The sequence below is a fragment of the Leptonychotes weddellii genome, chromosome 15, assembly GCF_054177405.1.
Source record: "Leptonychotes weddellii isolate Sample4059 chromosome 15, ASM5417740v2, whole genome shotgun sequence".
In the NCBI taxonomy this organism is placed as follows: Eukaryota; Metazoa; Chordata; class Mammalia; order Carnivora; family Phocidae; genus Leptonychotes; species Leptonychotes weddellii.
Window position 1 is genome coordinate 49,459,506 of NC_138383.1, and position 24,272 is coordinate 49,483,777.

The 24,272-nt window shown below is 62.3% G+C and overlaps 6 protein-coding genes across 11 annotated transcripts in view; all 6 read right to left on the reverse strand.

Moving 5' to 3' along the window:
* Nucleotides 1–6: 6 nt before the first annotated feature.
* FGF11 (fibroblast growth factor 11) lies at nucleotides 7–6,741 on the reverse strand. The gene is made up of 5 exons (XM_006738902.3): nucleotides 4,668–6,741; nucleotides 2,901–3,011; nucleotides 2,591–2,694; nucleotides 2,115–2,313; nucleotides 7–1,831 (listed from the first exon to the last, which is right to left on the reverse strand). The coding sequence occupies exons 1-5, from the start codon at nucleotides 4,858–4,860 to the stop codon at nucleotides 1,761–1,763; spliced, it is 678 nt and encodes a 225-aa protein (XP_006738965.1). The 5' UTR covers nucleotides 4,861–6,741; the 3' UTR covers nucleotides 7–1,760.
* A 169-nt stretch (nucleotides 6,742–6,910) lies between these two features.
* On the reverse strand, nucleotides 6,911–9,141 carry TMEM102 (transmembrane protein 102). 3 transcript variants are annotated; one of them, XM_031034099.2, is made up of 3 exons: nucleotides 8,869–9,141; nucleotides 8,331–8,675; nucleotides 6,911–8,229 (listed from the first exon to the last, which is right to left on the reverse strand). In XM_031034099.2, exons 2-3 carry the CDS (start codon nucleotides 8,542–8,544, stop codon nucleotides 6,911–6,913), a joined length of 1,533 nt encoding a protein of 510 aa, XP_030889959.2. In that variant the 5' UTR covers nucleotides 8,545–8,675; nucleotides 8,869–9,141. The 3 variants fall into 3 exon arrangements, with proteins under 3 accessions (XP_030889959.2, XP_030889958.2, XP_006738966.2); XM_031034098.2 differs by having other exon boundaries at nucleotides 8,331–8,696; XM_006738903.3 differs by having other exon boundaries at nucleotides 8,331–9,141.
* A 1,682-nt stretch (nucleotides 9,142–10,823) lies between these two features.
* SPEM3 (SPEM family member 3) lies at nucleotides 10,824–15,033 on the reverse strand. Its single transcript, XM_031034145.2, has 3 exons — nucleotides 14,547–15,033; nucleotides 14,342–14,399; nucleotides 10,824–14,242 (listed from the first exon to the last, which is right to left on the reverse strand). The coding sequence occupies exons 1-3, from the start codon at nucleotides 14,727–14,729 to the stop codon at nucleotides 10,824–10,826; spliced, it is 3,660 nt and encodes a 1,219-aa protein (XP_030890005.2). The 5' UTR covers nucleotides 14,730–15,033.
* A 406-nt stretch (nucleotides 15,034–15,439) lies between these two features.
* Nucleotides 15,440–17,453, reverse strand: SPEM2 (SPEM family member 2). Its single transcript, XM_006738904.2, has 3 exons — nucleotides 17,088–17,453; nucleotides 16,874–16,931; nucleotides 15,440–16,725 (listed from the first exon to the last, which is right to left on the reverse strand). The coding sequence occupies exons 1-3, from the start codon at nucleotides 17,223–17,225 to the stop codon at nucleotides 15,440–15,442; spliced, it is 1,482 nt and encodes a 493-aa protein (XP_006738967.2). The 5' UTR covers nucleotides 17,226–17,453.
* A 436-nt stretch (nucleotides 17,454–17,889) lies between these two features.
* On the reverse strand, nucleotides 17,890–20,671 carry SPEM1 (spermatid maturation 1). Its single transcript, XM_006738905.3, has 3 exons — nucleotides 20,322–20,671; nucleotides 20,164–20,221; nucleotides 17,890–19,966 (listed from the first exon to the last, which is right to left on the reverse strand). The coding sequence occupies exons 1-3, from the start codon at nucleotides 20,520–20,522 to the stop codon at nucleotides 19,233–19,235; spliced, it is 993 nt and encodes a 330-aa protein (XP_006738968.2). The 5' UTR covers nucleotides 20,523–20,671; the 3' UTR covers nucleotides 17,890–19,232.
* Nucleotides 20,672–21,024: 353 nt separating this feature from the next.
* The window catches only part of NLGN2 (neuroligin 2), a 14,981-nt gene continuing 11,733 nt past the window's right edge, over nucleotides 21,025–24,272 (reverse strand). For all 4 annotated transcript variants that reach the window (XM_081805799.1, XM_081805802.1, XM_081805801.1 and 1 more), the window contains one exon: nucleotides 21,025–23,988. In XM_081805799.1, the coding sequence (XP_081661925.1) occupies nucleotides 23,115–23,988 (874 nt within the window). In that variant the 3' untranslated portion in view covers nucleotides 21,025–23,114. The remainder of the gene's footprint in view (nucleotides 23,989–24,272) is intronic.

Here is a 24,272-nt window from a genome sequence, read left to right on the forward strand (position 1 = left end):
CAACACTTCAGTTGTAGAAATCGTCTTTAATTGAGAAAGCATGGAGTGGAGACCCCGTCCCCTGGGAGCAGAGCCAGGGGATGGGCGGAGCCTGAGCGGGGTCTGTGTGGGCGAGGGGAGTATGCACCCCTCTTGCAACAAGCCAGAAATAGAAAGAGCCTGAGGAAGAACGACCCGCCTCTGAGCCCGAGCCCCTCCCTTTAGGGTCTCCTCCGTCTTCCCTGCCCAGGTCTGAGGCTACTCGGAGCCTTCCTCCTAGTTCACTGGTGGGTTCCTGATCTTTCTCAGGGCTGCCCCTAGCTCTACACGCTTTTCAGAAAAATCTAGTCAGGCCCTTTTCGGGTACCTAAGACTTAGCTGAAGTTATAAGCTGTAAGGTAAAAGCAAGCTCTATTAAGTTAGAAGCTCTGGGGTTATATGAGGTCTAGAGCCCAAGAGGCCCTCACCGTCCTTGGCCTGACTTATAGGGGAGACTTATTGCTGAATTGGGATCTCTGCACTGGGGATCAAGGCTGTGTCCTGTTTGTTCTTTTTATACTAGATCCATTACCTTAGAGACCTCAGCTTTAAAGGGGACCTGGAAGGAATTCCTGCTGAGGTAGCTAAGTGTTCATGTCCCCCCAACCCAGACACAGCCAAAACATGCCATGGGTTTGGCCCCTTGGCCATCCCAGGTTCCCTGCTATGAGCCAAGGATTCCTTCCCAGACTCCTCTGCCCTTCCTCAGACTCTGTTTCCCTGGCAGGACCCCAGCTGAGTTACAGGAGCTAGAAACTGCATGTAAAACTAAGGTTAGCATTCTGTAGGGAGAATCGGATTTTTAGAAAATCTAGGAAAAACAAGAAGCATTTCTTGATTCATCAACAACGTTCTTAGTGAATCATAGCTGGGTTCTTTCCAGAGCTCACCTTTAATAGGTATTACTAGAGAAGGTAGGAGGGTGGGTCTAGAACTCTCTATATGAGCACTGATATGGCTGTATAGGCCCGGGTTCCATCCTGGAGGGAAGGGCTGAGAGTCGTGGTCTATGTCCTAGAGCTGAGATTCAGAAGGAAGTATGGCTCCATGTGTGTCTAGAACACCATGCTCTAGAAGTGGGTGTCTTTGGGATAAGAAAGTTAAAACTGTGGTGATCTGAGACTGGTCCTAGTTCAGGCCAAGGCCAGCAGCTGGATAGAGCTCAAATCTAACCTCTCTCTACTCGGAAACCAGGGGTCCATCTGGGTCAAGGACAGAAGCCTGATGGATCCAGCACAGAGCCTTAGGGCAAAAAGGGCCCTGGCTAGGGTGCCCGGTGTTCCAGAACCTGTCCAGAACAAGGCAGAAGGTGTAGTAGGGCAAAAAGAAAACTAATCCTGACCTCCAGTAGACCTATAAATCTATGGCTCAGTGGCAACGAAGAGGGCATAGGGCTCCCGGAACTGGCTGAGCCCAGGGTGCAGAGTATTTATGTCCTGGTTCTGTCAGTTTGGGAACCCCCAGCACCTTCTTGGGAAAAGGCTTTGGGGGGCTGTGAGTGTGGGAGGAAAGAAGTGAGCAGCCAGGGCCATTTTCAGAATCCTCCTCTCTGAACTCCTCCCAGGAGCTGGAAGTCGGTGGGGGGGGGGGGTTCACAGTCAGCCCCTTGGTTCCCTCAGGATAGAGCACCTGCTGGGACCTGGCTGCTCAGGGCATGAGGGTGGTGGCAGGGCTGGGGAATAGGCGGTGGCAGTGGCTGGCTCCATGCAAGGGCAGGGAGCCTCCAGTCCACGGACTACATTTTAGGGGGCAGGGGGACTGGAAGGGGAGGTCTCAGGGACACTGTGGAGAGAAGGCTCCCGGTACATGGCCACTGTGAAGGAGAGAGAGGAGCAGGAAGGAGAATTAGGCACGGAGAGGCCGAGGAGGAATCAGAGCTCGGAAAGGGTGCCCTTCCCTGAAACTCATCCTCTGGGAACCCCAACCCACAGGAGGAGGGCTCCCCAAACCCCCAAAGGCCAAAGCCTTCCTGGCTTGACCCGTCATAACAGGTGTCCTCTTGACACCTTGTAGCCCCCAAGTTGCCTGTCACTCAACGTCCATGTCAAGGCCAGCACCCTCCCGTGTGGCCCACCTTTTCTGCAATCCATACTCACCCTCCAGGAGCTTGGGCACAAAGTGGGCGGCTGCCTTGGTCTTCTTGACTCGATTTCCCTTCATGACTCGGCCCTCCCTGTCCAGGCCCAGGTACCAGGCCCGGCCGGAGCGGCGCTGACGGTAGAGAGCAGAGGCGTACAGGACATAGTAATTCTCGAAGACGCATTCCTTAAAGCGACACTCCGCTGTGAAATGTGGCTGAGGAGACAAAGACCCAGAAAGGCACACAGAGACAGACAGACAAGAAGACGTCTCACTGGACAGAAGAAGGAAGAACAAGCCAGGACAGAATCCATACATTTGGGGCTGGGAGGGCCCACTTCTCACTCCACGCAGAAACTAGGAGAAAAGGGGGATGAGGGAGAGTCTGGCCAGCCCCCGATCGTTAGAAACTAGATTTCGGGGGTGCAGGGGGCTGGAATAAGAAGAAACTAGATTGGGGGGGCAAGCCCCAGGCCACGCAGCCTTGTCTCACCGAGCTGTAGAGCAGCCCCTCCGCGTTCATGGCCATGTAGTGACCCAGCTTGGCACTCTGGATGGTGACCACACGGAGCCCCACGGGGATCAGGTTGAAGTGGGCTGGGGATGGAGAGAGGGGGGCATCAGTGCCCGGGGCCTCAGGCCCCCAGCCCGGCACCCCCCCCCACGGCCCCAGCCCAGTTCCACCGCTTCCCTTGGGGGTCCAAGAGCCAGACTGAACACAGCAGCACCAGAAGTGGGACTAGGATGTCACCTCCTGTCCCCGCGCTCTTCCTTCCCACCCAGCCGCTGGCTTCCCCTCTCACTGAAAGAGCTGGTGTCCTCGGGGGTGCCCTGGATGCTCCCGTCAGGATTCGCCTGGAGGTAGAAACCCTGGCGGCAGAACAGTTTGGTGACAATGCCTTTGAGCTGAGGCTCTGGGGAGAGAGAGAGAGAGAGAGACATTCATCTTTGAAGATGACATCTCTGTTCCCAGAACCATTCCTACACTTGGCGGGACGGGAGGAAAAAAAGAGGGGAGAATGGGCAGGGAGGACGTGGGTCCCAGGGCCCCAGCTCTCTGACCCTCTAAGCAGGCTCTCTCCCACCTCTCCCTGACTCCGGAGGAAGCCGGGGTGCGGGTCCCTTCTGCTTCCTCTAACCCCCAGCTTTCCGTTTAATTTATTGAAATTTATTTAAATGGCTTAATTCCTACTCTACAGCTCCACCAGAAGTGGGGGGAGGGGAGAGGACGGACGAGCCATCAGAAGGCAGAGGACAGAGGGAGGCAGGAGGCACTGCAGAAGGGCCCGTGTGTTTGTGACTGTGGGGGGCGGCGAGGTGACCACAGGGTCGGGGCGCCCCCTCACGAGTGGGGGTGGGACTGGGCCCGACGCTGACTCAGCACCTGCTGCTGCGGCTGCCGCGCGCTTGGCGCGGGCCTTGCCTTGGCCGGGTGCCGGCCTGTCTGACACTGACCCATCTGTCTGTCTGTCTGTCTGTCAGCCCGCGGGCTCGCGGGGCCCCAGCCCTCCCTGAGGCCCAGCCTCTCCCCTCCAGCCAGGTAACCCGCCTGAGGTAGAGGACATTGGGTACCAAACCCAGGAAATGGGGGAAGGGGAGCCCGGGAGCTGGCGAGGCAGGCGGAGTCACGTGGGGGCCGGGTCCCACTCAAAGGGTGGGCTGCGGACCGTACCACTACGGAGGGCCGGCGGCGGGGGGAGGAGGGCACGAGGGGGCTACCCCTAGGGGAGCTGGGAGCAGGCGGGAGCGGGGCCAGAGGGACTCCTGCCAGTCCTGCCTGGACGGGGACCACGCGCCAACCCTCACCACTCTCCTTCCCCGTCGCTTGCTCTCGGCCGACTTCCCCGTACCCCCTTGTAGGTGGTACGACCCCCCTCCTCCCGTCTCGGAGCGAGTCTCTCGCCCGGTACTGGGTCTGAGTTCCTCGCGGCAGAGGGTCCCCCGAGCATGTGGGAGCCGCTTTCGGAGTCGCGTAGGGGGTAATGGGGGGTGGCCGGCTCCCCTCTCGAAGCGCAGATCACCGAGGAGGGCGCACAGAGGGGCGGGCTGGCGAGGTAGCTGCAAGGACACCCGGGGAAGAGCTGGGGAGATTGGCGCCGAGCCTGCCAGCGGGAACGGAGCCAAGGCGTGGAGGAGCGGGAGAACCGGGGCGGGGGCGGGGCTGCCAGAGCTGCAGAAACCCTCGGGGTGACCCGGGCGTCCGGAACCCCCAGGCCCCTCCGCCCGGCATTGAAAGAATCGCGAGAGCCGGCACGTAGGCGGCGGACGGTGGGGGTGGGGACTCCTGCGTTGGGGAGGGGGCGGGGGGCGAGCCGGAGCCGCGAGGCTTCGGAGCGCCAGACCTAGCCCCCCAAGCCTTCCCCTTGCCCTCGACAGCAAGGAGACTCGGGGTTATGGGCAAAAAAAGACGGGAAACTGAGGCATCGTCTAGCAGAGACTGTGTGGTCCTGGCCCACCCCCTTTCACTTTCGGGGAACCCCCCTCAGTCGGGCCCCGTCCTTCGGAGTCCCTGGCCTCAACCTCCCAGGCGGAGAGACCCCAGGCCCGGAGACCCCGCTCCAGCCACTCACCAGGGCCGCGGTCCAGCCGCGCGGGCCTCCCCCCGCACAGTCGCACCTTGGACAGCAGGATGAGGAGCTGCTTCTGGCAAAGGGACTTGGTGCCGCGGGGACACACGCGCCGCTGCGCCGACACGGGCCGGCTGCCCCCGGGCTCGCGGACCTCCCGCTTCTGCCGGATCAGGCTACTGGCCAGAGCCGCCATGGCGCCCCGGGAGGAGACACCCCCAAACCGGCAAGCGCCCGGAGCGCTGGGCTCCTCAAGAGAAGCCCGCTCACCAGGGCATGCTCTTTGACGCTGGGGTCCCAACTCCCCGCCTCACCCACGGGACCTGAGGATAAGCCCCAGACCCCCGACCCCCCCAGCCGCCAGCCCTCACCCTTGGGTCCCGTGCTAGCTCCACTGGACCCGGCAGCCTATGTATCTGTTGACCCCACCCTCGACTTTTGCCCCCTACTGAAAACTACCCACTTCCCTGTTCTCCACCGTCCCTGTCCCCACTTTCCTTAGGCCAAAGTCGAGACCCTCAAAATTTGCAAGCTGTGGTTCCAGTACCCCCAGGCACCTTTCCACCCTATTTTGGGGACCCGCACTCCTGCCAAATCCACTCTTGTAACCTAAAGGGTGCGGGTCCTCAGCTTTGAATATATTAGCTCAACCCCATCCCTACTGGGGCACTGCCAATGTCAGGGAGGAACCCAACCTTGGTGTCTTTGCCACCCTCTAAGTGGAAAGGATCCCCCACTTTTTTCAGTGAAGTCCCCCCAAACTGGGAAAACCCAGGCTGTCCCCGTTCAGCGATTAGGGGTTCCCAGACCCTGTCTCTGGACAATACCTTTTTTTCACCAAGTCACCCCCATTTCTAGTGGTACATGGTTCCACCTGCCGAGCCCCTTTCCTCACCTTGTCACCCTCCACTCCTTTTGAAGTCACCTCCAAATCCGCCCTTCCTAGTGGATACACCAGGTGGTTGTCTGGAGGGTCTCTGTCACCTCGAGATAAGGAGCATCCGGTTTGGTTTTTTTTTCTCCTGGTTGCCCCTTAATTTCCTCGGGGACAGCTGGTGCTGCTTAGATCCCACGCCCTCCAATCCAACCAGCCCCCCGAGAGGAGCGCACCCACGTTATCACCAGTTCCCAAATGTGAGCAGGCCCCCTACAAGTCAGAGTGCATCGGAGCTTTCTGCGACAGGGCTTCTCGTCGTCCCTGGGACAGCCTATAGCACCCCTCTTCCTTCCCCGACGCCCCTCAACCTGTCCTGTCTTGTTGATCCGGCGACGGGTGGCGCTGGCTCCGGTTCCAGGCTCCTCCCTCCCTGTCCCTCGCCAGCGGAGCTTCCCCCCACGCCGGGCTAGGCGCCCCGGACCCCCAGCAAGGAGGAAGGGTGTCTCCGCAGGGCGCCCTGGTCAGGCGGAGTCAGAGCGCTGGGCCGGGCGGCTGGACCAAGCAGAGCTGCGGCGGCAGTGGGGAGCCGAGGCGGCGGCGACAGCAGCTCCCCCTCCTCTGAGAGTCGGCCCGGGGGCGGGGCAGGGGGCGGAGACGCCGGGAAAGACGGGGGCGCAGCAGGGCGGGCGGAACCCCGGGGTTCCTCGGAGGCAGGGAGTGGGGACGGTCTTAGAGGCAGACGGAGCCGAGGCAAGGCCGCACGTCTTGGGGTTCAGAGGAGGAGAGACCAGGAGGTGACTGCACAAAACGGAACCCTGGATGGGAGGAGAGGTTGGGCTTAAGATGGATGGAATGGCGGACGCTGGGAGGATGGAGAAAGGGACCCTACTGCCCGGCTTGGGAGGGCAGAACTTGGGAGGGGACTAACTGCGTAGGGGAGGGGTGGTGGTGAGATCCAGCCCGGGTCGCAACCCGGCCTTCTTTAATCTCTCCGATTTTGTGTGAGCCAAATCGGCCAGTCCCTGGTCTCCATACCTTCCTTCTGCGTTTTGTCGGCAAATATGCACCCCCACCCCTTCCCTACTGACTCCTAAAAGACCATAAAAATTGGGGAAGATGGTGGCCGGAGGATCCACCGGGCCGGGAGGGGTGCTGGCCACAGACTTGGGGAGTAGAGCGGCCAGAAATGGGACGACCTGTGCCAGGGACGGGGCAGGAGGATGCGGGGAGGAACCCGCGAAGGGGCCTTTTAGGCTGTGCTCTTCGGCCCCGGGGCGCTCGGTGTGTCTCCTAGGCGAGGGGCTGGCAGCTCCCGCCACATCCCGCAGGCCAACAGAAGCATTTTTCCACACGGGTAGGAACAGCGTCTTTAATGGGCCCCGCCTCCCACCCCCGCTAAGCCGCCCCCCTTGCGCGCAGCCTTGGCCTCCTCCACCGCGGCGCGCAGGGCGCGGGCTGGGTCCGCGCGGAGCCGGGCCAACGCCCCGAGCAGCGCCGCGGTGCCATCCCCCGCACGGAGCTTCTGGCCGCTCAGAAAATAGTGGGGCAGTGTCCCGGCCTCGAGCACGCGGCCCAGCTCATCCAGCAGCCCGAGGCAGCAGGCGCCCGCGTTCTCGGGCCGCGCGAGATAGAGCGCGGGCAGCCGCTCGCACGCCCAGTAGAGCAGCGTCCGCAGCAGGTAGGGCGCCGCGGCCCGGGTCCCCGCCACCAGCGGGCGCAGCAGCGCCTGGGCCGCCGCGTGCGCTTGCAGCAGCGGAGCGGGAATGCGCGCCTTGAGCGCCAGCTCCTGGCGGGCGAAGCAGAGCTGCCAGCCGGAGGCGCCCGGCTGCTCGGTGTGGCCGCCGGGCACCAGGTAGAAGGATGACGACTCGGAGGCCAGCGGGCCGGCCCACGAGTGGCTCCGAGCACCCTCGGGCCAGCCGGCCACGGACACCACGGGAATCAGGTCGAAGAGCAGGACGCGGCGCGGGGGCCCCGGCGTGGCCAGGAGGACGGTGGTGAACCCCGCGTGGCGGGCTGCGTGGACCAAGCGTGGGGCACCCGGGACCGGGAACAGGGACTCGGCGACCGCGGCCAGTGAAGCAAAGAACCACGCAGCCACCTGGGCGGGGCAAAGTGTGGGCCATGCCTCCCAATCCTCCCACGGCTGTGGGACGGGGCTAAGGACGGCTGCTTTGGTGACGTCACCATTCAGGTTTTTCGGTGGGGCAGAAAAGCCAAGATCGATTATGTCTTGCCCAGGCGGCTCAGGCCCCGGAACGTTACTCGATGATTTTTCCAAAGACACGTTTGGCTCAGGTTCAGTGACATCACCGTGCGGCTGGTCCGTGGAGCTCTGCCGGCCCTTGGGACTTCCTTCGCTTTCGGTTCGGTGGCTGGAATCACGTCCTCCTGGGACTGGAGGTCCTAGGCAATCCTGCCAAGCCTCCCGGATCGAGGTTCCGCGTATCTGCTCTGGGAGGCACAGCCACGCGTAACAGGACTCCACGTCCAGTTGCACCTCCGGCCCAGTGCCGTCTAGCGAAAACACGGGCACTAGGAGTGTAAAGCCGGCGTCGTAATGAGGTCCCCGGATGTAAGGACCTAGGGGTGCAGGTCCCAGATCCAGGGAGCCCTCGCGAATCCCACCACGAAGAAGCAAGAGCTCTGCTTGGGGAGGAAAGCGGGGGTCCCGACGGTGAACAAGACCTACGGGAAGAGACGGGTTCGGGAGGGCATGACCCAAAGCCCGGGCGGGGTGGGGAGGGGCTGAAGGCTGCGAGTACCCGAAGGCAGGGAGAGTTACTTACCAAGCAAAGAGAAGACAAAGTCCTTGGCCCGGAGGAGGTCTGGTCCCGGCTTGGGCGCGTCACTCCAGCTCTCCTGCACACCCAGCTCCTGGATCAGCTGGGTTAGTTCCTGCAGCTGCGCCCCGGAGCAGAAGTCGATGTCCGTGAGCGGCCGGGCTGGGGCTGGGGGCGGCGGGCCCCACCAGGGCGCACTCCCCCAGACCGCGGAAGCCATGTGGCTCAGCCGTTTGGGGTTAGGGAGGACGCTTAGACGGACCGTTCCTTTGCTGCCAAAAAGTCGCCCGCGTTCTTCTCTCCTCTCGAGGCCGCGAGAGTGCCCCAGGCAGTTCGTCAACGGGTCTGCAGCTGAAGGGCTCTAAATTTAGTCTTGAAAACGAACAAATAAATACCTCCAACGCCGTTGCCCTTTCCTCAAATGATGGTCCCCGCCCCCATGGAACGGCCCACCTGACTCAGCAGGTAAAAAGTAGCTGTTGGGCCCCTCCTGCGAGATGTAATAGCGAGTCGCCGCCGCCGCCCCTGCTCTACCTCCCCTTACCTCTCTTTCGGAAGAGGCTTGTGGTCTGCGGCTTCCCTCTTAGGGATAGCTGCAAGGGTTGGGAAGCGAGCGGACAGAACGATTCAACAGGTAACTTCCTCCTGTAGCCCGAGGCCACGCCCCCAAGCTGCGGCCACGCCCCTTTCTGGAGGCTGTGCGGGTGGTTCCCGACCGGCCCCGCCTCCTGCCGGAGATCGGTCACTCTTCGCTCTGCTGAGATCTCGCGCTTCCTGGGGGTTGCAGTTTGTCTTCCGAGCTACCGGGGCGTTGAGGGCACGCCCCCGCATCCTTTCCTGTTCCGCTGAAGTAGTGCCTGATGGAAGTTGTAGTTTCTATGGAGAGCAGCTGTTCTGTGACTTTCAAGCCCAGGTCGGCCCCACGCAAACATTCCGTGGGGTTGGAACAGGATGGGTCTGAAGAGCAAATAACAATGGGGGACATACCCTAGGGGCCTGGGGTGGGGGGGGGAAGAGGGGCCTCCACATCTCTTGTGTGAGTAGAGGAGCTCTGGTCACTTAGATCTAGGAGGGTTCGTCCATGCAATCGTAACTTCATTTTAGAGATGAGACTGCAGCCTGCGAAAGTTGCACATAGTAGGGCTGGGCCGGAGAGGTGTTGGAAAGGGGCTCCCAGCTGGGTGCGGGGGCATCCCTTTGGAGTCCGTGTCAGGCAAGAACACACAGGTGGTGACCCAGGAATAAACACTGGACTGAGGGAACGGCCATAGGTATTGGCGATGCCCACCTTGGACACATGAGTGCTAGCAGGGTACGCACTTTGGGATCTGCCAGCTCATATATGTACACAGAAGAGTTATCAGGACTGAAAATCAAGTCCAGAGGACAATCCCAACTGGGCTGGGGCAGGGCAGCGGAACACTATCCGGAGAAGGAAATTGTGTTCAGTGACTATGGCTACCAGAGACACAGCTTTAGTCCAGGATGAGACTGGGAGCCAGAATGAGAAGACAGAACCACGGGAAACCAGGGACAGACCCGCACACGGCTCAGACCAACCCACCGCTAGACCAGGACTTCCCCCATTCCCCCACCACTGGAAGAACTATGTCCAAAGTGAGATAGGCCTACGTCCATGGCAAAGGACTGTGAAGGAGGGGACTCTCAGAATCCAGAGCTCGATTTGGGGAGCCCCGATCTCAGGGGTTCCTAGTCACTGACAAAGAAAGCTCTTCTCCCTCCGCAACCTCAAGCCCCAAAACACAGCCCAGAACTGGGGAGGCAGGTTTCCATATACCTGGTTGTGACCCAAGAGACCAGAGGGGGAAAACTGAAGGCTGGGCTCTTTCTCACAGTCTGGGGGCAATCAGGTGTATAGGGCTTCCCTACCTCTTCCCTCCTCCCCGGAGGGTGGCCTCTCAGTCACACTGAAAACAATTAAGTTCTCTGGGTTCTGTGGGAGCTTTGAAGATGCTGGGTTTGAGTGGCAAGGGCAAGGGAAGTTTCTCTAAACTCTAAAGCATTGCTGTCCAATAGGATTTTCTGTGACGGTGGAAATGTTCTAAATCTGTGCCGTCCAATATAGTAGACACGTGGCCATTGAGCACTTGAAATGTAGATAATGAGACTGAGGAACAGAATTTTAAATTTTAAGTTTTTTTTCTTTTTTTTTTTTTTAAAGTAGGCTCCATCTATGCCCAACGTGGGGCTTGAACTCCCGACCCTGGGATCAAGAGTCACGTGTTCTACCGACGGAGCCAGCCAGGTGTTCCTAAATTTTATTAATTTTAAGTAATTTGCATTTTAACAGCCACATTTGGCTTGTGGCTACTGTATTGGACAATGCAGCTCTAGCCCTTGGGGATCGGGGGTTTTGCCATGCAGGGATGCAGGAGAAAATGTAGTACCAGTCCTCATCAGGCCCTGTGGGTGGCCAGCATCAGGAACAGGGCTGGGGTAGATGTTCCCAAACAACCACAGAACACTTCTCTTGCCTCTTTATTCCTGATGCACCTTTGTCCCCTCTTTTTCCAAGGTCCTCATCACACACTGATAGCCCCACTCCTTGTTGGTCTCCAGGGGGTTGCTGGATGCCTCTTGGCGACCGCGCCTGGGAGACAGAGCTTCACACTTGTCCCTGCCTACCCCAAACTGTCTCTGGCGGGCATCAAAGACCACATGTCCTACCCGGGTGCCCGACCCAGGGCAGTAGGGCTTCCAGTTGATTTTGGGAGGCATAGACATCTGGCGATAGCTCTGGTAGGCTGAAGGCGCTGTATCCACAGGACGGTACACCCAGTCCCGGCTGCCTGCTCGCCGGGAGGATGGCTGCAGCTCAATTAGCAAAGGGACCTCTGAGAAGGTTTGCAGGTCATTGTAGATCATCACCTGGGGCTTGGAGGAGCTGGAGTTCTGACTCAGTGGGACAGAAGTCCATGGTAGCTGCTGTTGCGCATCTTCCTTCCAAGGAGCCTCCTCAGATACATGAGGCTTCGTCAGGCACAGTGATGACTTTGGGGTGTGAGGTAGGCCCAAGACTTGGACTGAGTCGGTACTAACAGCAAGGCCTGGGTTCTTGTGGTGGTTGGGATTTGAGATAAGGGATGAATCCTTGTGGAGCCTGGATTCCCCAATCAGGCTTTGAGTCTTGGGGAGGCCATGGTCTTGGGTAAGGGCTGGGCCCTTATTGGGGCCAGGATCTTGATTAACTCCTGGGTACTTGTGGAAGTTAGGGTCTTGGATATATTCCGGGCTCCTGTAAATTCCATCGTCTTGTGTACGGCCACATCTTTTGACTTCGGTGGCTTGTGTAAGGCTTGGATTCTTATGGAGATCAGAATCTTGAGTAAGGCCTAGGTCCCCGTTGACTCCAGAATCTTCAGTGAGGCCTGGATTCTTGTAGTCTCCGGAGTCTCGGGTAAGGCCTGAGCCCTTATGGAGACCAGAGGTTTGGATCAAGCCTGGGCTCTTATTGACTCCAGAGTCTTGGTATAGGCTCTTCTGTGGGCAAGAATCTTGGGGAAGGCCTAGACTCCTAGAGACTCCCAGCTCATGAGCGTTACCTGCACTCTTGTAAATTCCGGAATCTTGAGAAGGGCCTGGGCTATTATGGAGGCCAGTAGTTTGGGAGAGATCTTGACTTTTACAGTGTATAGTCTCTTGGTTTTGTTCTAGATTCCTATAGACTCCAGAGTTTTGCATAAAGCCTGAGCTCCCCTGAATGTCAGAAGTTTGGGGAAATGGTATGTTCTTGTGGAGGCCACAAGGTTGGGCGAGACACGGTCTTCTAAAGATACCTGCATTTTGAGTAGGACCTAGGCTCTTTTGGGGGCCAGAATCTTGGGTAATGACCAGATTCTTGTGAAGTCCAGAATCTTGGGAAGAGCTTGGACTCTTGCAGAGATAAGGGTCTTGAATAAGGCCTGGGGGCTTGTTTAGGCCTGGATCTTGAACAAGGCCTGGGTTCTTGTAGAGGCCTGGATTTTGGGTAAGGCCTGGGTTCCTGGGAACTCTCAAGTCCTTTGAAGGGCTTGAAGTCCTTCGGAGGCCAGAAACTTGGTTGAGGCCTCGACTCCCCTGAAGTTCAGGGGGTTGGGGTTGGATTGGGGGTCGGAAAGTCTTAGAGAACTGTGGAGGGATGGGGAACTGGGAAGAGGGGATGGACTGAGAAGACTTGGAGGTTGGGGGGAAGGTGGGGGGTTGCATTGAGGTGGAGGGCTTCTGGTGGTTGGAGGGTTGATGAGGGACAAAGGATCTGGGAGACGTAAGAGGCAGAGAAAGAGTGCATGGGGGAGGGATGGTGCTCAGTGAGCTCTGGGCACCGGTTGGAGAATGAAAGCAAGGTTGAGAAGGTGTGGCATCCTTGGAGTAGACCAGGAGTTTGGGGTAGACCGGAGTCTGGGAGTCTGTGTTTCTCCTCTCAGAACTGCAGGGATGGAAGCTGAAATAAGGGAAGGTCTTGGGCTGTAAGAACTTGTCTTTGGCATCATTTGAGATCTTCCATTCTACATTCCCCAGCTCCAGGTAGCCCAGCACGGAGCCTGTGGGGGGCGGTTTGGCACAGTCCCCACTGTGTTGCTTCGATGTTGGCTCAGCTGTCCCAGAGCCGCCCAGACCCTGCCCCTCTTGGGGCCTGGGGAGGGTGCCCACGTCCCTTCTGGAATACCCAAATTTTAGCGGGGGACACACGTGGCACACATTCTGTTTCATCCTGCGGGCATCGTAGACTACGTGGCCTGTGGAGAGGCCTTGGCCGAAGGCCGTCAGGGTAGAGGGAATACGAGTTAGGATGGGGGTACGGGTGGTGACCGAGACAGGAGTGGTAGTCAGGGTCATGACCAGAGCTGGGTCGGGGGTTGGCCTAGAGATTGGGACAGGAGCTGGGGGAGGGGCTGGGGCAGAGGTGGGAGCAGGGACCAGGGGGTGAGGGACATGGGTGTAGGTTAGATGAGCATGGGCCGGAGTGCAGGCCGGGGCATGGGCTATTACGGGCTCAGGGGTGTGACCCAGGGGACGGGCTGAGGTGTGCTCAGGGCCGCGGGCCTGGGCAGGGGTGTGCTGAGTGTGCTCAGGGGTGAAGCCTGGGGAGTAGGTATGGTCCTGGACTGAGGTGTGCTCGGGGCCACGGACCAGGACAGGGGTGTGCTCGGCAGCATGGGCTGGGGAGCAGGTCTGGGCTTGGGGGGTGATGTGCTCAGGGGTGAGGGCTGCAGAGCAGGTACGGGCCTGGAGGGGTTTATACTCTGGGGCTTGGGCTAGGGAATGGATCTGGGCCTGAGGCAGGTTATGCTCAAGGGTGTGAGCTGGGGAGCAGGTCTGGGCCTGGGGGGTGGTATGCTCAGGGGCGTGGGCTAGGGAGGAGCTGTGGGCCTGACAGGTGGTGGGCTCAGGGGCGTGGGCTCGGCGGGAGGTCTGGGTGTGGGCCTGGGCCTGGGCCTTGGGGGTGCTGTGCTCAGGGGTGTGGGCTGGGGAGTGGGTCTGGGTCTGGGCCGGGGCATGGGCTGGGTCATAGTCTGGGGTGTTGGTCTTGCTCTCGTGGGGCAAGAGGAGGGGAACCATGTCCGCCTTGCTCATCCTGGGGAACTGGGAAGGTGCCTGGTGCCTGGAGTTGAAGCGGGCCCGGGCCTTTAAGGCTGTGACCTGAGGGGCCTCCCCAGCCCCCATCACCCCCTCCTTCCACGGTCCCCCGGGAGCGTCCATGGGAGCCCCGGCGTGCCCACACTGAGGCGGCATCCAGCAGCACCCAGAAGCCTTCTCGTCATTCGTGTCTGGTATCCAGGAGTTGAGGTGGTTGGGGTACCCGACCAGGAAGCCCGGGCGCCCGTGGAAGCGGGAGGAGACTCTCGAACACAGGTTCTTGGCGTCCATGGAGCAGTGCGTGCACATGGGATGTCCGCCTGTGTAGCTGGGTTGCTTGTCTGCAGGGAAACGTGGGATGGGACAGGGTCGGGGCTCCTGAGGGCCCGAGAAAGGGGACAGGTCCACATCCCCTTGAGGCCATGCTGGGGCCCACTCACCTTTGGGGTAAAAATGATGGAAAAGAATCCGCAAGGAGCTCTTCAGATGCCTCCAGAGCTGAGGGAAGCAGGGGAAGGGGGAGCCCGGACGTGTGGTGAGCCCTGCAGCCCAGCCCTTGCTTGGTCACATCCCAGCAGCCCTCCCGCCTCAGCCCCTTTCGAACCCCAGGGCTCCCCAACCCTGTTGCGCAGCCCCTGCCCTGACCAGAGTCACCACATTGATCCCCACGTTGAGCAAGATGAAGCTGCCCAGAATCAGAAGGATTGAGTCTCCTAGGTCCTGGCACTTCCTGGGGTTGGTGCCAGAGCATACTTGGGCTCCGTGATGGGCTCGCTCACCCATGGCCGGGGGTCCCAGGACCACCTGGGCCCCCCCTGGCCCCCACATACTCACTAGGAGCCAGACTCCTCTGGTGGGGGAGGGGAGAGGGACTGGGTCACAATGGGGCGGGTGTTGGGGTCACAATGAGGGAGGGGAGGAAACGGAGGGCCTAGGACGGCCTGCCCTAGTAACCAGGTTCTCGTAACCTGAGTCCCCAAAGTCAGATGGGGCTAGAAGCCAGCATGCCTGCCCTGTGGCCCCCATCCCTCCTTCGTTCCCTCACTGCCCCTGCCTCACTCCCTCAAACACTCACACGGTCCATCCCCTTGGCCACTCCTAAGGCTGGGAGGACCTTGGCCTCAGGGCCTTGGCCTTCTCCTTGCCCTCCCTGGGGCCGTGGCCCTGGATCCAGGCAGAGGTAGGACTGGAATCTGACCTCACCACGTCGTCGTCGTCGTGTGGGGCTGAGCCTCGGAGCCCACTTTCAGATCGGGGAGGGCAGATGCCCAGAGCACGTGCTCAGTCAGAGACAGATGGTTTGGAGTCTGCCGCTGCAAGACCTCCTTAGGGCACCGGGCGGGAAGCAGAGTCCTGTGGGGGGGTGGGGGTGGGGGCCTGTGGCCACAGCCACTTGGAGCCTGGTGCTGAGAAGCCGGGACCCAGGCTGACAGAAGTGGCCCTTCCAAGGCCCAAAACACACCACCGTGTTTCCTGGACTCCGTTGCTCTTTATTCCTGTCTCTGTGCCCCCGGCCCGCCACCCACAGTTGCCGCGGGTCAGTGCAGCTTCCCGGTCGGGCTCCTGGGCACCGAGGGCCGCGAGGCAGAGGTGGACGGCGGGGGCAGGGAGGTGGCCCGCGCTCGGCTCTCCTGCACCTGCCGCTTCAGCTCCAGGCTGTCATAGACCTGGTAGCCGGCGGTGCCCCGGGGGTTCCTGCTGAGCGGCAGAAAGGTGGGCTGGGGCTGGGGGGCCTCGGGAGCCTGGACTTCGGGCAGGGGCTGGTTGGGATGGGGGAGCAGGGCCGAGCTGGGGGCCGGGGCCCGCTGGTAGGAGGTCTCGCCCAGCATGGTGAGGGAGGTGGAGGCCGTCAGAGGGTGCCGGGCGGGCAGGGCCTCAGCCCATTCGGCGGCCCGGCGCCGGACCTCGTGGGGTTCCCGGGGGCTGTAGCTCAGGTGGCCCGTGGATGGGTGCGGGCTGCGGGTGGGCTGGCTGTAAGCGTGGCCGTGGCCGTGGCCGTGGCCGTGGCCGTGGCCGGGGAGGTTCCGTGGGTGCGCCTGGGGGGACCCCCGGGACACCAGCGTGGGCGGAGGCTCAGAGCCCTCCAGGCTGCGCCACCGCTGATCCCAGGAGTCATAGAGCAGCTGGCCGCTCGACGGGTAAGGGTCGTACCCCGCGGGGACCCAGGAGGGATTCGGGGGCAGCCGGCGGAGAGCGGGCAGAGACGAGGCCCACTGCTCCGCCTCCATAGTGCCCCAGATTCGGGACTGGGAGCAGTGGGGCCTGTAGGACTGCAGCCTCAGCTCCGACTTGGCCTCCACACGCTTGGGCATGCGGCGCAGCTCGGGTGACAGGTAGAGAGAGGGTGGCGGCAGGCTGGCCAGGATCCCACCCTGGCGGCCCCACAGCCCCAGGCTGGAGGGCAGGCCCATCTGCGGGTAAAGCCTGCCCCAGCCGCCCCGTGGGTACTTGGGGAGTGGGAAGGCCAGGTCCTCCTCCTGCTCCACGTCGGAGTCCAGGTCCTCCTGGTCAAAGGGGGACACCCCCGGCAGCTGCGACATCTTGCGGCCGCGACGGGGGCTACGGAAGGCTGAGGGGTTGTGGGGGAAGTGCCTCTGGTTCTTCAGCCCCCACTGGTGGCTGCAGGGACGGCGGTGGCTGAGGCGCTGGTGGGGGCCGCGGCGGCGGGGGCGGGGGTTGCCCAGCCGGCGGCAGGAGGACGAGGGGTAGCAGGCGGGCCGGGCCAGCTTCACTTCCACGGGCTCCAGGGTGCAGTGGATGTGGACGTCTCGGGCCTTGGCGGGGGGATCTTTGGTGGAACCTTCACAAGCCTGCAAGGTTTCACCTGGGGGCGACAAGCGTCCGTGAGGCCGGGGCGACTGTCAGAAGAGCTCAGGGCTGGGAACAGGGTGGCCTGGGTTTCTAGGGTTGTGCTGGTGGTGTTGGGCGGGGGGTGGGGGGGGGTCCCCAGCCTCTCTTGCTGCCATACTTACTTTTCTGATTAATCCAACAGAGCATCTTGTCTAAGGCATTCTGGAGACCATGCCACATCTGGGGATAGTGTGGGGTGGGAGTGAAGACCAGGAGGCTCTCTACCCTCCCCCCCAACACCCCTCCCCGGCTCCCAGCCAAGACCACACTCCTGCAGGTAGAGGCTCCCACCCTCAGCCCTCTTAGCCGCGGGGGCTGTCCCCCACCATCACTGACCACAGTTACCACGTTGATCCCGATGTTGACGAGAACTACGAGGCCCAGCAGCAGAAGCAGTATGTCTTCCGGATCCTGGAGGTGTTCCTGGTGTTGATTGCAGCACCCCACGTTGTCGTACCAAAGCTGGTTTTCCATGGTGGGGGGGCCCTATGGCCACCTGGGCCACCGCCCCCCCCCCCCACCAGCCCCGACCACACTGTACTCATGCCGGGACCTGGGGACACCTACCAGCGGGGGAGGGGGTTGGGTCATAATGAGGCACATTGGGGGGAGTCACAATGCAGAGGTGGCCACGCTTTTGTCCACTCGGCTTGCCCTTAAATGGCCGTCTCCGCCCTTGGCTGCCACTTAATGCGGCCCTGTCCCCGGATATCCCAGAGCTCATTCTTTCCCTGTCTCCACAGGGGCCTGCTTAAGTCACCACCTGATTCCTGATTTGAAGACATGGTCGCTATAGTTGTAAGACGGTCTTCACAGGGACTGAGTCGTCCATAAAGGATTTCCTCCGTGTCATTGTTCTCTTGAGACATCAAGGCGCCTTGTGCAGTTGGTCCCCTCCACCTATGCCTACTTGGGGCCAGCAGCTAGGGTGACAGCAAGAGTCCCCTCCGGGGTCGCCGCACTGTGCCAGTCCCTCCCCGTCCTTCCCGTTCCCTGCCATAATTCCTCTAGCACCTACCCTGCCCACCCCTTCCTGGCCAAGGATTGCAGCCCTATGCCGTGTGGTCACCGAGCCCACTGGCCCCCTTGCTTCGGAGCAAGACTGACTTCCTGCTCGCCCCGGGTTGCTTGCCTCTGCCGGGGACCACCCCGACCGTGCTCTCTCCCCTTCCTAACCAACTGCCCTCCCACGGACCTAGCCCTCCAAACTGGAAACCTGTTAGCTCCCCCCTTAAGAAAACCCCATGAAACGCACAAAGCACAAAATAGATGTAATTGTGGATAGGACAAAAGGAACCTTCGTTCTGAAGCAGGTTCATCACTGGGGTCCGTGGAAGTGGTGCCCTGGGGACCTCGAGTCATTTGTCGGGATGGCGGGTGAACAACTCGACAGAAATAAAGCAACAGCCAGTAGGTGTTGCCCTCCGAGCCTCCAAACACATAGTAGGTGCTCGATACATACTCACTGAACGGAATCAACTTAAAAAGATCAACAGTGGGGGCGGAATGAAGGCGAAGGAAGCAGCAGGCTGATTCACAGAAGGCCTGCCTGGCCACGTTCCGGGAACGCATCTGCTACAGAGGGTGGGGTCCAGTTCCTTCGGCCTGGGCGCCCCCCCGGGGCTTCTGGTTCCCGAGCCCTCGAGCGGCCGCGTGCGTGTGTCCATGCGCCCACGTGGGCGGGTGTGCGGGCGCGAGGCTCGCTGCCTAGGAGGAGGTAGGGCCTGATTTTCCCGCTGTGTGTGGATGGCACGCTCCGATGACTTCACATGGCAGACTGAGGCAGGGGGAGTCTGAGGGGCCAGGCTGACTCCGGAATGCAGTCTCCCTGCCGGAGCAGAGCCCGGAGCTTCTGAAGCTGCGTGGGGACTTGATCCCTGGTGTCTGTGTGACTGTGAATTAGTCACTTCCCCTCCCTGAGCCTCGGTCTCCTCGCTGGTGACAGGCAGGTGCTAATCAGAGCAGTGAGGTCCCAGAGGGCAGCCCTCGAGAATGTCCCCAGTGTTTGGTCCTCCGCTCCGAGCCTGCTCGTGGGCACAGGAGCTTTGGGTCCTGACTGGGGAATCGTGAGGGCCTGGACACCCTCCCTCTCAGCCAGCCCTGCTCAAAGAAACCAGGGCTTTGGGGGGGAGGCCGGGGAAGCGCGCCAGCCCTGGGCTCCGGCAGAAACCAGGCCGCCGAGGGGCTAGGGCCACGGGGGTGGGGTCTCCCCTCTAGCGTAGGCCTGCCTGAGGATCTGGGCCGGGATCTGGGGGCGCTGCTCTGGGCACGAAAGAAAACAGGGGAGCAGCAGGTGGGAATGTTGGGACCCAGAGGGGCTGGGAGAGAACTGAGGGCAGGGCCCCAGGGAAGCCAAGGGGTTGAAGAGGGTCCTTGGGGCTCTCGAGGTCCCTGTTGCCAGGGAGACCCTTCGCCGAGGGCCCTGACTCCCCCCTACACCACCGCAGACGACCACCTCTCTTCCTTTTATTTTTGTCCCAGTCACCTCTCTGCCACAGAACGGTACACCCAGTCCTTGCCCGTGCCCTCGGCCACGTTGCTGGATAGGGAGCCCAGGGGGTAACAGTGGGACAGGGCCTCCACCTCGCGGGTCAGCTCCCGGAGCCGCCGCCGTACGTCTCGGGCGTCGTAGACCACGCGGCCCGAGGAGCGGCGCCGGGGGATGTCAGGGACAATGGCCGGGCCCTGGACGGGCGGCGGGGCCGGCGGGGCGGGGGCGCACGCCTCCAGCTCGGCCTGGGCCCCCGCCCCACTGTTCTTATGGCTCAGGGCCTGTGGGCTCGGGGGCGGGGGGTTCACCGGGTACACGTAGGCCTCGAGGCCCAGCTCTGACCGCATCTCTCCTTTGAGGGGCCCTCCTTCTATGGCCTGCTGGAAGCGAATGGTCTGGGGAGGGGGCTCCACGGCATCCTGGGGCCAGGGAGCCCAGAACCCCTGGCTGGACTGGAAGCCCTGCCAGTCTGCCGGCTGATCCCAGTGGTGGGGGCACACTGCCGGGTGCTGGTGTGGGGGCTTCTCGTCGTCGTCCGTGTCGGGGGCCCAGGCTACCGGGCGGTGGGCACGGCGGCCGGAAGAGCCCCGGTGGCGGTGGTGGCGAGCGGGTGGGGGAGTCACAGTCATTTTCACAGGGTCCATGGTGCATCGGAGGTGGACTGCAGGGGCTCTCTGCTTCGGAGGCTGGGGCTGCTTCCCCGGTGAGGATGACTTAGAAGCTTCTGTGGATCAAGGAGAGCCGGGAGGCTGGTGGGGAGGCTGGCTCCTGAGGGGACGGGGACGGGGACGGGGTGGGGGGGTAGGGTGCAGGGTAGAGGCTGCCCCGCCGTAGTGTCTGAACGGGGAGGGCGGGCGGGGAAGGGGCCAGCTCTGGGTCAGGGTCCCTGCCTCTTCTGTGCCCGCGGCCTCCCCCGCTTACCTTTCTCATAAACAATATGGAACACTTGGTGTAAGAAGCCACGGAGCCGGCGCCAGAGCTAGGTGAGGGAGGACTCAGTGAGCCCGGGCTGGCCCTGGCCACCAGGCCTCCCGCCGCCCCCATCCTGCCAGCGCCCTCCCGCCTGGCCCCACCCTGACCAGCGTCACCATATTGATGCTAATATTAACGCAGATGATGAGGCCCAGGAGCAACAGGATGGAGTTGCCCAGGTCCTGACAACTGTTGGTGTTGGAGCTGTGATACGAGGCCCACCCGGGCCGTGGCCGCTCAGCCATGGCCATGGGGGTCCCTGGGGCCACCGGGGCCCCTAGGCCCCCAGCCCACTGTGCCCACAGCATCCACCAGCCGCCTGCCTGCCTGCCCCAGGGGCTCCTGGGGGTAAGCGGGTCACAATGATGCCGGGCTCTCCCTCACAATGTGCCAAGAAGCAGAGTCTCGGGGCCGTGGTTGACCTTCCAGCCTGGGCCCAGGCCTTGGCAGAGGCCGAACCCTGCATCTGGCACTCCTGTCCCCGTAACCAGCCACCTGGACCGGCCCCCATGCCCCCTGGCCTGTCTGGTATCTGCCCCCATGAGCGCCCGGCCATTCCTTCTCTACACCAGCCTCAGGCTTCTGCACACACCTGGGCCCTGATCGGAACTCCCCCACACAACCCTGCTACCGTGGCAACCTTACCCCAGCACCCACTCCCCCCTTTCTCCCGGCGCTCCGAGCCGCTCCCCGAGATGGGCTGTGGGCTCGGACCACCTCCCTCTCCCTCACTGGCGGAGTGGCGGCCCTGAGGCTTAGTTCCTCGGAGCCCCCCCACCGACACCGCCCCCGATCACAGCAGGCACCACCAACAGTTAAATTTTTATATTTACAATATTCTCTTCATCTTTTGCCAGGTTTAAAAATGTGTACAGAGCCGCGAAGGGTTGGGGCAGGGACGTGGGATTGTCCGGGGATTGTTCTGGGGAGAGGGGCTGGGCATTGGAGTCCGTGGCTGAATCATGGGGTCCCCCAGCCCCCCTCCCATGCCCCAGTCTGGGGGGGGCATCTGTCTACAGGGTTCAGGGCCCAGGTCCCTAGCATTTCGAGGGCATGGCTGTTTGGAGAGGAGCTAGATCAGGCAAGGGAAGGGGTCAGAAAAGAACTAAGTTTCCCTGGGGGGAGGTAGGAGAAGGGACAGGAGGCAGAGCTCTGGGGAGCCAAGACCAGGGATCCCGGATCTGGGTGTCAGTGGAAGACAGCCCCCCCCACCCCCTACTCAAGTTTGGCACTAACGAACCCGTAAAAGGCCAGCCTCCACTGGTGTCCCTTAAAGCCCTTCCTGATACCGTCCTTCTCCCCAGAGGCCAAACCCTTTCTCCTCGGGCCGTTCCTCTCCGGGGCAGTCACCCCGCACGCATGTCCTTTCAAATTCTCCCTGCCGTTGTCCGCCTGAGCCCCGTCCCCCACAGCCCCCTCCATCTGTCCCTCAGCACCGCTGACCTCATTCTCTCCCCAGCCTGTCCCGTGAAGCCTTTCCCGCCTGCGCCCTCCTTCCACGGTTCCTTTCCTTCAGCCCTGGTGGCTGATGGAAGGGGGGGGCCTCGTCAAAGAAGGGGATGGGTGGCTGAGGGGAGAAGGTGCTCTCACGCTGACACGGGATGGCTTCAAGGAGGAAGACAGAGATGGGAGGAGAGACACTGAGGCAGAGAGGGAGGAATGAGACACGGGGAAGGGAGGAGAGACACAGGCGGGACCCCTTTCGCTGCTGCTTCCGTCCCCCGTCCCCCACCTGTCCCCACATTTACCTGTCCTGGACCAGGACTGGGGAATCCTTGGCACATTTTGGGGGTCTTCCCCGCCCCTCAAACCCACCTAACCCAGTTTGGCACGGATGAGCAATGGTCTGAGGATTGAGGGAAAGGCTGTCCTCAGACCCCAGTGAGGGCTTTGGTCAAACATGCATGGCCTCTGTGGGTGGCACGCCATGCCCCCCAACTTGGCATCTCTTGGGGGGGGAGACGGGCAGAGCTCTGCCCCCAGGGTTTGTACACCCCCCCCCCACACACACACTCAGCTTAGGTCAGTCTGAAGTCTGTCCCCACCACCTGCTGGGCAGGGAGGAGCTAAGTGCTAGGCCTCAGGCCCCAGACCCCGGGGATTGCTGGCAGGAAAGGGGCCGTCCGCATGGGAAACACACATCCACATGCAAGAACATGTTTCCACTCGGAGAGATGTGTCCTGGACCCGTGGGAAAACAAGTTCCCAGGCAGCACAGGGACGCACGGATCTCCTCCCTTCCCCCCGGCAGGGAATCCTACCCAGAGCACGGGCTTCATCTGACCTATGCCACGGGGGAAAAACATGCTTCGCTGGGGCAGAGGGGGTGTGGGGCACGGAGTGGGAGCGGGGGGGGGGGGGGTCGACTGTTTTCCTCGGTACCTTCCCAAGGGTCACTGTCCATGAACACACCACTTCCAGGGTCTCCATGGGGTGGGGAGGTGGGGGGAGGGGGGAGAAGGCATGAGGGAACGGGATTCTGGGGTACAAATCCCCACAGGAATTCTTTTGAGGGGGCCAACATGTGTCCAGGGCGGCAAAAAAAAAAACACCTCACCCTGCACATGGGAAAACACACCCCCTCGTGAGAAAGCAGGCCTCCACGTGGGAAAACACGTCCGAGTTTCCACACACCGAAGACCGGTGTCCCAAAGGAGGGCACGAAACAGCCCCCCGTTGTTCCGAGGCCCCGGTCCGGAGAAGAGGACGGGCCTCTGGGCATGGGAAAGACACGCATCCTGGTGCGGAACCCCATGTCCGCCTAGCGCTCCCCGCCGTGGGGCGCCGCCGGGGCGCGCGGGAAGCCTGTGGCCGGTCCTCCTGCCTGCCTTCTGAGCCGCGCTGCCCACCGGCGGCGGGCGGGGAGGGCTGGGGAGGAGGGCCTCCCCCCCAGCCGCCCCCTATACCCGAGTGGTGGAGTGAGGGTGCGGTAACGTGCTGTTGTGGCTGGTAGCGGTGGCGGGCGGCGGGGGGAAGGGCCCGAAGGGGTGGAGGGAGGGGGGCGGCGGGGGCGGCGGGGGCCCCAGGCCGCTGGGCAGCAGGGTCAGGGCCCCGGGGGCCAGCAGAGGCACGTCGTCCGGCGCCCGGCGCAGCGCCAGGGTGTAGTCGGGCGGGCAGGCGGGCCGCAGGGCCTCGGCGGGGTCCGCCCCGACGCCCCCGGCCCGCTTCAGCTGCAGGGACACCAGCTCCTCCTCTGGCGGCAGCTCGCGGCCGGCGGCGGGGAGCAGGGCGCCGCCGCCGGGCGCCCCGGGGCCCGAGCCGCCGGGGGGGCTGAGCCGCCGGCACCGCATCTCCTGCCGCCGGTCCCGCTTGTAGTAGAGCGCGGCGAAGGCCAGGATGTTGAGGAAGAGCAGCGAGGCGCCCACGGCCACCGTGACGCTGAGCTCGGTGGAGTAGTCCCGGGAGTCCCCGGGGAAGCGGTCGTAGGCGCGGGGGCCCGGCTCGGGCTCGGGCTCGGGCGGCAGGGTGGCGGGCGGGGGCGGGCGGCGGGTGCCCGGGGCGCCGGGGGGCGGGCGCGGCGGCCAGCGCGTGGCGTAGGGGGGCAGGCGCGTGGTGGTGGGGAAGAGCTCCGTGTGCAGGTTGTGCAGGTGCGGCACGAGCTCCAGCCAGAAGGCCACCTTGTTGGCGCGGTAGTTGTCGCGCACGCGCGGCTTCAGGCCGATGTGCAGGTACTGTTTCTCCTTGCTGTTGAACTTGCTCCACACCACCTCCTCGAAGCGGTTGGGCTTGGTGTGGATGAACTTGGTGTCCTGCGGCACCGGCTGGTTGGGGTCGCTGCGGGCACGGGAGGGGGGAAAGGAGAAGTCAGGGGGAGGCCCCGTGGGCGGGCGGGGGCGGGGGCGGGTGTGTGCGGGAGGGGTGGGCAGGGAGGCCCACAGAGACGCAGAGATGCAGAGATGCAGAGGGCCGGGACCCGGAAGGAAAGCCTGAGAACAAGAGGGAGGCGGCAGAGACAGAGAAACTGCCCGAGACAGGCGGAGGTGAGGTCGGAGGGGCAGAGACGGGCGGAGGTGAGGACGGAGGGGCAGAGACGGGCGGAGGTGAGGACGGAGGGGCAG

What these genes read in the sequence shown, in the direction of transcription:
- FGF11 (XM_006738902.3), bottom strand. Translation starts at nt 4,860, where the DNA reads ATGGCGGCTCTGGCCAGTAGCCTGATCCGGCAGAAGCGGGAGGTCCGC. An exon ending in CGAGGACACCAGCTCTTTCA is followed by an intron (nt 2,695 to 2,900) that starts GTGAGAGGGGAA and finishes CTCCATCCCCAG; the next exon opens with CCCACTTCAACCTGATCCCC. An exon ending in AGGGGCTGCTCTACAGCTCG is followed by an intron (nt 2,314 to 2,590) that starts GTGAGACAAGGC and finishes TTGTCTCCTCAG; the next exon opens with CCACATTTCACAGCGGAGTG.
- TMEM102 (XM_031034099.2), bottom strand. Translation starts at nt 8,544, where the DNA reads ATGGCTTCCGCGGTCTGGGGGAGTGCGCCCTGGTGGGGCCCGCCGCCC. An exon ending in CTTTGTCTTCTCTTTGCTTG is followed by an intron (nt 8,230 to 8,330) that starts GTAAGTAACTCT and finishes CTCTTCCCGTAG; the next exon opens with GTCTTGTTCACCGTCGGGAC.
- SPEM3 (XM_031034145.2), bottom strand. Translation starts at nt 14,729, where the DNA reads ATGTGGGGGCCAGGGGGGGCCCAGGTGGTCCTGGGACCCCCGGCCATG. An exon ending in GGATCAATGTGGTGACTCTG is followed by an intron (nt 14,400 to 14,546) that starts GTCAGGGCAGGG and finishes TGCTTCCCTCAG; the next exon opens with CTCTGGAGGCATCTGAAGAG. An exon ending in CCATCATTTTTACCCCAAAG is followed by an intron (nt 14,243 to 14,341) that starts GTGAGTGGGCCC and finishes GTTTCCCTGCAG; the next exon opens with ACAAGCAACCCAGCTACACA.
- SPEM2 (XM_006738904.2), bottom strand. Translation starts at nt 17,225, where the DNA reads ATGGAAAACCAGCTTTGGTACGACAACGTGGGGTGCTGCAATCAACAC. An exon ending in GGATCAACGTGGTAACTGTG is followed by an intron (nt 16,932 to 17,087) that starts GTCAGTGATGGT and finishes CACTATCCCCAG; the next exon opens with ATGTGGCATGGTCTCCAGAA. An exon ending in CTGTTGGATTAATCAGAAAA is followed by an intron (nt 16,726 to 16,873) that starts GTAAGTATGGCA and finishes TGTCGCCCCCAG; the next exon opens with GTGAAACCTTGCAGGCTTGT.
- SPEM1 (XM_006738905.3), bottom strand. Translation starts at nt 20,522, where the DNA reads ATGCTGTGGGCACAGTGGGCTGGGGGCCTAGGGGCCCCGGTGGCCCCA. An exon ending in GCATCAATATGGTGACGCTG is followed by an intron (nt 20,222 to 20,321) that starts GTCAGGGTGGGG and finishes TCCCTCACCTAG; the next exon opens with CTCTGGCGCCGGCTCCGTGG. An exon ending in CCATATTGTTTATGAGAAAG is followed by an intron (nt 19,967 to 20,163) that starts GTAAGCGGGGGA and finishes CTTGATCCACAG; the next exon opens with AAGCTTCTAAGTCATCCTCA.